Source organism: Salvelinus sp. IW2-2015, unplaced genomic scaffold (assembly GCF_002910315.2).
Source record: "Salvelinus sp. IW2-2015 unplaced genomic scaffold, ASM291031v2 Un_scaffold1582, whole genome shotgun sequence".
Classification (NCBI taxonomy): domain Eukaryota; kingdom Metazoa; phylum Chordata; class Actinopteri; order Salmoniformes; family Salmonidae; genus Salvelinus; species Salvelinus sp. IW2-2015.
In genome coordinates, this window is record NW_019943007.1 from 108095 (window position 1) to 117926 (window position 9832).

Genomic DNA, 9832 nt, shown 5'->3' on the forward strand with positions numbered 1-9832 from the left:
ACAGTTGCCTGCTAGGGTGAGCCAATAACGACAGTTGCCTGCTAGGGTGAGCCAATAACAACAGTTGGACGTAATGACGTCACACCAAGCAACAACAAACACCTACAGTGTCATGTAAATGTAGTGGTTAAATTGTTTCCAAAAACCCATCTAGCCAAATTGCACATTTTAATAAATTGGGAGACAGCCTGTATGCCATCCCACATATCTGTTTCATGTCTCAGGTTACCCGTGAAAAGGAGAGAATGCCAAAATTAACAAATATTTGCCATGTGCCAACGGGGTCGTGCCATGGTGAAACTTGCACCGCTGTAGATCTGAAATTTAATTGCCAGCCAATCAGAAAAGCAATTCATGCATTCTTGAAAGTCGGGACAATCCTTGTCCAGGAAAATAAAGCGTTTTTTGTTCAAGCGGCGGGCGTTTAGAAGTTAATGTGGAACTTATTAGATACGTGATGACATCACGTGCCCCCACGTACCTTCAAAAGTATTCGGCAATGATCATTTAGTCAAAACTATTTCCCACCATCATGTCTCAATAAAGAAAGTTTGACACAAGAAAATAAAAATCCACCTGTCAAAAATGTCTCCTTATCTGCCGTTTCCATGACACAATGTTTAGGATTATTTTATTTTTTTGCAGACTGCTCTTGTCAAATAAACCTGGATCAATGGAAACCTGCCTACAGTCTGCTCTGTTTCGTCTTATCTAGGAGGACCAGCTGTGGTTCCAGGAGGCTGTCCAGAGGAGTCGCTGACCCAGACAGGAGCAGAGAGACCAGGGGGGTTCCTCTGGGTCTTAGCTTCAGCCCTGGCCCCAACCCACCAACCTCTGCACTACTGGCCAACCTGGCATGGACATAACCAGTGTTTTACTCCACACAATGCCTCAACATTATTTCAGACCCCAATAAATAACTTAAAAAAAATTTAAAAAAAGTTAAAACAAAAGTAGATTTGACCATTTTAAATAGCGATTCACGTCTCGATGCCCTGATCTACAATGTGTTTAGTCCTTGCACACCCTCATTTACCTGATAGTATCTCTGTGAAGCACTGGACAGTTTCACGTCACTATTTCTAGCCTTTATAATAATAAACTCAAACATTGACAACAGACCATTCCAAAAACATTTTTTTTGTTTATTAAAAAGGAATTCAGTCCACAGTAGTTAAGACTTTGGCACCTACAATATAAAAAAAATGAACAAAAACGTGTACACCCCAAATAGCATTAAAACAAAATGCTTGGATAAAAGGGATAAATTAAAAACAGCAGTTGAGATCGGTATGAAACGATGCAACTCAACTGGCAGCCATCTTAGAGCTTCCGTCCACAAAATGGCAGAAGTACATGAAAACAACAGATATAATTCTGGACATTGAATGAACACCCATTTGCAGTGTACCTCTGTGATACAACTCTTGCATTAAAGCAGTGGTATTCAGCGGGGACCCCCCCCCCCCCGATAGAATTTCTGGGGACCAAATTTCTTATGATCCCACCCCAAATCGAATGACAACCTTAAATAAAGAAAATCTGCAAATTTCGATTTTTACATAAACGTCTTTTCAAAATGAAAAGAAACCAATAAATACATTTACTCAATAACATTTTTAGTTTTCAAATTATTTCTCAAAAATGTTTGTATAATGTCCCATACAATAATCTGTACTCTTAATTTTTGGTTCTTAATTTATTTTATTTTATATATATATAAAAAAACATTTTGGCGACCCCACTCAGACCACGGCTTTGAATACCACTGCATTAAAGACCGTGCTTGGTTTTAAAAAGGAATGTTTTTTTTTTGTTAGACTGGTAGTTGAAGTCTCCAAAGAGATTTTAAATACATGAAGACAAAGTTCTCATGTGAGTCCTCTGTATTCAAAAGTGGTTCACTATATAAGGAATAGGGTTATACTTGAAAACACTGATCTTAGTTCTCTGTAGAACCATTTGAGCTAGGATGGGATAGGGTGGAAATATTCTCCATTCCAGATAACTCACGATGCCGTCAGAGTTTTCCCATTGTAAACTTCTGAATGTTTCTCTGGGGTAAAATCTCACACCAGAGAGAGAAAGCTCTGGTTCGGGCAGCACAGAGTAGGAACAGAGTAGGCTACAGGAGGAATGGGAACAGCACAGAGTAGAAACAGAGTAGGCTACAGGAGGAATGGCAACAGCACAGAGTAGAAACAGAGTAGGCTACAGGAGGAATGGCAACAGCACAGAGTAGAAACAGAGTAGCCTACAGGAGGAATGGCAACAGCACAGAGTAGAAACAGAGTAGGCTACCGGAGGAATGGCAACAGAACAGAGTAGACTACCGGAGGAATGCACAGAACAGAGTAGGCTACGGAAGAAATGCAACAAACAGAGTAGGCTACCGGAGGAATGGCAACAGAACAGAGTAGGCTTACCGAGGAATGGCAACAGAAAACAGAGAGAGCTACCGAGGAATGGCAACAAACAGAGTAGCTACCGGAGAATGGCAACAGAACAGAGTAGGCTACCGAAGGTAATGGCAACAGAACAGAGTAGCTACCGGAGGAATGCAACAGAACAGAGTAGGCTACCGAGAGAATGCAACAGAACAAGTAGGCTACACGGAGGAATGGCAACAGAACAGAGTAGGCTACCGGAGGAATGGCAACAGAACAGAGTAGTCACGAGGAATGCAACAGACAAGTAGTCTACCGAGAATGGCAACAGAACAGAGTAGGCTACCAGAATGGCAAACAGAACAGAGTAGCTACCGAGGAAGAATGCAACAGAACAGAGTAGGCTACCGGAGGAATGCAACAGAACAAGTAGGCTACCGGAGAATGGCAACAGAACAGAGTAGCTACCGGAGGAATGCAACAGAAACAAGAGGCACCGGAGAATGCAACAGAACAGATAGGCTACCGAGAATGCAACGAACAGAGTAGGCTACCGGAGGAATGGCAACAGAACAGAGTAGGCTACCGGAGGAATGGCAACAGAACAGAGTAGCTACCGGAGGAATGGCAACAGAAACAGATAGCTACCGAGGAATCGCAACAGAACAGAGTAGGCTACCGGAGGAATGGCAACAGAACAGAGTAGGCTACCGGAGGAATGGCAACAGAACAGAGTAGGCTACCGGAGGAATACTGACCGGCTTTAGAACCTCTGTACAGATTTTCCATTTTCTCTTTTCATCGGAATGTCTCGAAGGACTAGGTAGGACAACGGAAACAAACATTAAAATATAAAGACCCTTTCTTTGCCTTGGGGGTATTTTGAAGTGACGCTATAGAAAGGAGTGGCAATGTTGAGAAGCAGCAGGATGGTGGTTATTGGTCAGACCAGACCACTGATTTAGGTTAGTGAAGGACAGGAACAGGAAGGCACCACGTAAGTTTACACTTCCTACAGTAATATGTTCCATGGACTACTTCTGTGACAGCATGGGAAGACATCGCCATAAAAATACAAGTCTATAAGAATTCAATAGGAATTATATTTCTATGGGCAACACATAGGAAGTCCCACCAAGTTGACTACTTTTTTTTAAAGAAAATGGTGTATGCTAGCAGTCTTTCGTGAGACCGACCCTAGTGCACTCTAGGTTTTATAACTCTGGGTAAGTCACAGATACACAGCCTTCAGAAAGAATTCACACACCTGGACTTTTTCCAACATTTTGTTGTGTTACAGCCTGAATTTAAAATGGATTAAATTGAAATTGAGCGTCAATGATTTACACACAATACCCCCCGTAATGTCAAAATGGAATATTGTTTTGTAGAACATTTTGTAAAGTAATAAAATGTTAAAAAGTTGAAATGTATTGAGTCAATAAGTATTCGTCCTCTTTGTAATGGCGATGCCTAAAGTTCAGGAGTAAAAATGTGCTTGACAAATTGCATAAATTGCATAATCTCTTTACCCCACTCAATCTAGTAGTGAATTTCAAGCACAGATTCAACTACAAAGACCAGGGAGGTTTTCCAATGCCTCGCAAAGAAGGGCACCTATTGGTAGCAGACACTGGGGGGGAAAAAGCAGACATTGAATATCCCTTTGATCATGGTGAAGTTATTAATTACACGTTGGATGGTGTATCAATACACCCAGGAACTACAAAGATACAGGAGTCCTTCCTAACTCAGTTGCCAGAGAGGAAGGAAACCACTCAGAGATTTCACCAGGACAATAACCTAAAACACAAGGCCAAATCTACACTGAAGTTGCTTATCATGAAGACATTGAATATTCCTGAGTGGCCTAGTTTTGGCTTGAAAATCTATGTCAATACTTGAAAATGGCTGTCTAGCAATGATCAACAACCAACTTGACAGAGCTTGAAGTCTTTTAAAAAGAATAAAAATGGGCAGATATTGTACAATCCAGGTGTGCAAAGCTCTTAGACGTACCCAGAAAGGTCCTTCTACAAAGTATTGACTCAGGGATGTGAATACATAAGTAAATTAGATATTTATGCATTTCATTTTCAATATATATATATTTGCTAAAATTTCTAAAAACATTTTCACTTTCATTAAAATCTATTTAATCCATTTTTGAATTCAGGCTGTAACAACAAGTTGTGGAATAAGTCCAGGGATGGTAATACTTTCTGAAGGTCCTGTAATGTGACTAGAGGATCAGGAGGAGGATGTGGTTCTCCTCTCCTTCTTTACTCGGAGGGTTGCTGTACGTCTGCTAGGAGATCTGGTCTCAGACACTCTATAGGGCACTGGATGTTCTGTCGGGAAGACAGAAAGGAAACGTTGAGTTCATTTCAAGTACATGTTAGCATGATGGTCAATAAGGAAATGCATGATATACAGATGATCTCTATATTGACATACGGGAGGTCACAAAATACATTTGTGTCAATGTTATTATGGGCCAATAAGTGGCAGGATTAAAGGTCAGTCTTTAGAATCCTAGGAGCACAGAATTAAATAAAAACACTAGAAAGGACACTGGTAAACCTTTAACGTAACTACCGGTCGGCCATCTTGGTCAGGGAAACTGTATAATATTGTATCTCTATGCCTGAGAGGCCGGGAACACCCACCAGTTTCTTCAGGGCGTTCTCCCTGTAGCGATCGAAAGCGTCTTGGTGTATTTGAGGCTGTAGCAGATCCACATCTACATCAGTCTGAGCTCCCGGTCGTCTGCAGTTCTCACAGCGCCAGCCCTGAGGACAGGACACACACACCATTCACAGCATAGAACAAAACGCCGAGACCACTGACAGTCTCATACATCTGTTGTGTCCTTCACATTCACTGAAGTCCTCACCTGTAGAATTCAATTTCACTTTGATAGTTCACCACATGGTGCATACTGCATCCAGTTTACCACACGTTCACAACTTTCTCCTGCTCAGCCTCCCCTTTATCTGTGCTTTTCCTTTTACTTCCTGTGTACTACACCACAACATCCTGTGCTCCACTGTATGGAGTTGGTGGTCTTACCTGCTGTCCTCCGTAACAGGTGCAGGTACAGATGGCTCCCAGGTATTCCTTCTGCCACTGGTTGCCCACCTGGTACATCTTCCCCTCGTCATAACACGTCGACTCATCTGTAGAAACAAATAGATCACCATAACAACGAACAGTGCAGTAGGTCTCTGGTAATTCTCTTGCCCTCGTCCCATTATCGTAGCGACCTGAACTTTTACTGTGGATTGGATATTTTCTTTTCACATTGTTCTGTCCAGAAACTATGGTGGAGACGTTACCAGAACGACTCGGCAGTATTAAAAGGATCCGTGGACTTGGTACACGCTGGTGTGAATTAAAAACAACTTGTCAGCCATTAATTGATCTCTAAGCTAGTAGCGTGAAGTACTTACGTGGCTCGCACTTGAACTCTCCCTTCCCGTTGCCTAAACAAGTACAGCTCATCATGTGACCGTTCTCAGCGTGGCGATCCCACTTCTCTCCTATGCGGTAGTTGTTCCCGCTGTCATGACACCACTCTGTAGGAGGGAGAAGGTGAAGAGGGGAGATGGGGAAGTAGGAGAGACGACGGGGGAGGGAGAGGGGAGATCTTACTAGTTAAATGAATCCAAAAGAAGGTTTTTTGTAGGACAGATGGCCATGTCTCCTCGACTCCTCCCACTCTGGTGGAGAAAGCAGTCTGATTGGACCCAACATTCTGCGCCTCACAGAGACCAATTGGACAATTCATCCCTCATTCACACAAACATCAGTCATTTGACACATGACCTTTAGCATTCAGACATGATGACGGCATGACGTCTCATGGTTTTTGGTATCGTCTGGTTATGGACTGACAATACAAACCCCAGACACAACAAGCTCTATCCCTGCAGCATGTTTTACTACAGTAGAACAACATGCTGCAGGGACTAGCATGGGCAAACCTTACCCTTTCTATCAAATCATTTTATCCCAGAATAAAATGTGCTTTAAGAATGCTTTAATTGAAGTTCTGTTTTGATTGATTTAGTCATTTTAACAAATGCTATAAAATTAGAGGAAATAAATACTGTAACCAATTTAGTATTTTCTTTCCTTTTGGTCATCTGCGTTAGGTCTGCCCATGCTAAGGTAAGATAGAAGGGGGTTTTTGTATTAGAAGCATTATGGGATGCGTTAGAGTCACTCACTGGATGAATCACATCTGAAATGGCCACTGCCCAGGCCCAGACACCTGCACCACAGCTTGAAGCCCGTCTCAGACATGCGCTCCCACTCGGTCCCAACGTCATGGTAGGTGGCTGTGAACGTGTCGTAACACACGTCTCTGTTGGAGGGGTGGTGGTCTCCCGGAACTAGAGGGAGAGAGAAGGGACAAAGCATGTTAACAAATAATAAACAATAACTGATTAACAACGAAAAAACAACAGATGGACAAAGCAAACTATTTATCAACAGATGGGATTTCACCAGAAACTAAAGCACGTATCCCCAAAAACGAAAGAACTGATCCCCAGAAACTAAAGAACTGATTCCCAGAAACTAAAGAACGGATCCCCAGAAACTAAAGAACGGATCCCCAAAAACTAAAGAACTGATTCCCAGAAACTAAAGAACGGATCCCCAGAAACTAAAGAACGGATCCCCAAAAACTAAAAGAACTGATTCCTCAGAAACTAAAGAACTGATCCCCAGAAACTTAAAGAACGGATCCCCAGAAACGAAAAGAACGGATCCCCAGAAACTAAAGAACGGATCCCAAAAAACTAAAGAAGCTGATCCTCAGAACTAAAGAACTGCATCCCCAGAAACTAAGAAACGGATCCAGAAACTAAAGAACGATCCCTGATTCCCCCAAAAACTAAAGAACTGATCCCCAGAAACTAAAGAACTGATCCCCAAAAACTAAAGCACTGATCCCCAAAAACTAAAGCACTGATCCCCAGCTTCAAAACAATACATTAGAAGGACGCTGGACAACAACACATAACTCCTGAAAAAGTCTTAATTGAAAAGTCTAATGTTATTCATAGTTATTCCATGGCACACATCACCACAGGGTACTGGAGAGAGTGTAGCATGTTCGTGAGATTATGGCTAATGTAGTCCTACCAGCGTTGCCAACGGTGACTATCTCCTCCAGGACCTTCTCCCTGCCCTGCCCTCTCATGGCCTCCACAATGACGTTATAGGAGGCTCCTGACGTCAACCCGATCAGAGTGGCACTGGTAGAAGTTCCTGGTAATCGCATCTGGTAGAGAGACGGAGATTGTTTAGGGGAATAGCAATACCTGTGGTGTGACAATCATTCACTATTGACACCATGTATATTGTAAAGAGAATAACCAGGTACGCTAGTACACCTTGCTACAGATCATCTGAATACAGGTATTCTCACCTGGAACATCTTCTCTTCGAGGTTGGTGATGGGGCTACAGGATACCATGTACTCTGAGCTCTGGGGAACACCCTGCCATGAGATGGTTGTGTGTGTCTGGGCCTCCTGCGGCACCCCAAACCCGGTCTCATTCTCAGGGAACCCAAACGGAAGACCAGATAACGGACCCTCGCTCACCCGGACCAGGGGCACTCTCTGGCCATCGGGGCCTGGGACGGGGATGTAGACCAGGGGTTCACGGTGGTGGATAGCTGGGCCCTGGTTGTCCCTGACGTTGGGGTTGGGGCCCAGGCTCTGGTACTCTGTGTAGATGTGCTGGCCCAGCGTGTCCTGGCCGTTAGTCCCCACCAGCTGGACGTGGTTCTCATTGAAGTTGGGGTTGGGGTTCAAGTTGGGGTTCCCGTTGGGGTTGAGGGGAAAGTTGGGGTTGGTGTTCCCATTGGGGTTGGTGTTGAAGTTGGGGTTCCCGTTGGGGTTGAGGGGAAAGTTGGGGTTAGGGTTGGTGTTGGGGTTCCCGTTGGGGTTGAGGGGAAAGTAAATGGATAAACCTTGTTACTGAACACCCTACTCCAAAACACCCAGGTTAAGGGAGAGACAAAGCTTGCTTGAGACACCACTAAGAAAAATACTCGTTTTGTAATAGAATTATCAAGCAACAAATCCAAGGAGGAGTAGCTGAGTATAAGCCATAAACGGTGTGCATTTGCACTATCAAGTGGGTGAGAGAGCTACGTTATCTAAGTCTGAAGCTACTCGGCTGCTATTGGAACTGTATTAGAGATTGTGGGCGCCATAATATCCATCGTGAAACACGACTCTAAAGTCTACTTCACCATCTTTCATGAGTTGCGACCAGGCGGGCAATGGGAACCCAACACCAACCCAATGGAAATTTAAACTGAACCACAACCAGTTTCACCTAACAGCAATCCCAAACCACCACCCGAATGGGAACCCCAACAGTTTAACCTAATGGTAAGGCCAACCTACTTAATTCACCCAATGAGAATCCCAACACCACCCTCATGGAACTTCACGTGAACCCAACCACCACCCCTCAACCACTAATGGCCAAACCCAACCAGTTAACCCAACACCAATCCTAACCCTAATTTCCTTCAACCCCAACACCAATGCAACACCCGAACCGTTAATGTGGAACCCCAACTTCTTTATGCAGCGCGCACCATAAACCCATTTTAAACTAACTTCACCCACCACCTCCCTCAACCCTAAGGACGCCTCACCCAACTTCAACACTACATACCTCAACTTCCTACCGGAACCCAACGGAAAAAAAAAAAGAAACAAAACAAATAACATAAAAAACACAACATTACAACCAAAGGAACGCCAATACTAACCCAACCTAACTGTGGGCCAACACCACAAAACCCCAACTTTCAACACCAACCCTAACGGAAACCCAATACTAACCCCAACACCACCCTAACAACTTCAACACCAACTACCCAACCCCAACGGGAACCCACTTTCCCTCAACCCAACGGGAACCAAACAACCTAAACCAACTTTCCCTTCAACCCCAACGGAAACCCCAACTTTCAACACCAACCCATGGGAACCCAACCCAACTTTTCCCTCACAAGCCAAACCAACCCTACAACTCCCAACCCAATGGGAACCCAACACCAACCCTAACCCCACTTTCTATTCCCTCAACCCAATGGACCAACACCACCATGAAGCCAACCCTCAACCGCACATCACGCAACCCAACGGACCCCCAATGGAACCACCCTAACCTGCAATTCTTTCCTCTCAACCCAACGGGAACCCAACACAACCACCTTAACCCAATTTTCCGTCAACCACGGGAACCCAACACGCAATCTAACCCAACTTTCCCTCAACCCAAGGAACCAACACAACCTACCCAAATTTCCCCTCAAACAACGGGAAACCAACACCAACAATGGGAAACCAACCCTAACCTCCAATTTCCCTCATACCAACGGGAACCAACACCAACCTAACCCAACTT

The 9832-nt window shown here is 44.0% G+C and overlaps 2 protein-coding genes and 1 long non-coding RNA gene across 5 annotated transcripts in view; 2 read left to right on the forward strand and 1 right to left on the reverse strand.

Moving 5' to 3' along the window:
* cfap65 (cilia and flagella associated protein 65) overlaps positions 1-1614 on the forward strand; it is an 82222-nt gene extending 80608 nt beyond the window's left edge. Inside the window, 1 exon segment of the mRNA XM_070439342.1 lies at positions 716-1614. Within this exon segment, the coding sequence (XP_070295443.1) occupies positions 716-866 (151 nt within the window). The 3' untranslated portion in view covers positions 867-1614.
* Positions 1615-2378: 764 nt separating this feature from the next.
* LOC139024497 (uncharacterized) lies at positions 2379-2804 on the forward strand. 3 transcript variants are annotated; one of them, XR_011475820.1, is made up of 3 exons: positions 2379-2416; positions 2605-2694; positions 2781-2804. It is a non-coding gene; the product is annotated as an uncharacterized lncRNA (long non-coding RNA). The 3 variants fall into 3 exon arrangements; XR_011475819.1 differs by lacking the exon at positions 2379-2416 and adding an exon at positions 2494-2524 and having other exon boundaries at positions 2587-2694; XR_011475821.1 differs by lacking the exon at positions 2379-2416 and adding an exon at positions 2496-2524 and having other exon boundaries at positions 2619-2694.
* A 258-nt stretch (positions 2805-3062) lies between these two features.
* The window catches only part of LOC112071311 (fibronectin-like), an 82323-nt gene continuing 75553 nt past the window's right edge, over positions 3063-9832 (reverse strand). Inside the window, 7 exon segments of the mRNA XM_070439343.1 lie at positions 3063-4738; positions 5057-5179; positions 5460-5566; positions 5840-5965; positions 6620-6784; positions 7542-7680; positions 7828-8361. Coding sequence (XP_070295444.1) covers positions 4670-4738; positions 5057-5179; positions 5460-5566; positions 5840-5965; positions 6620-6784; positions 7542-7680; positions 7828-8361 — 1263 coding nt within the window. The 3' untranslated portion in view covers positions 3063-4669.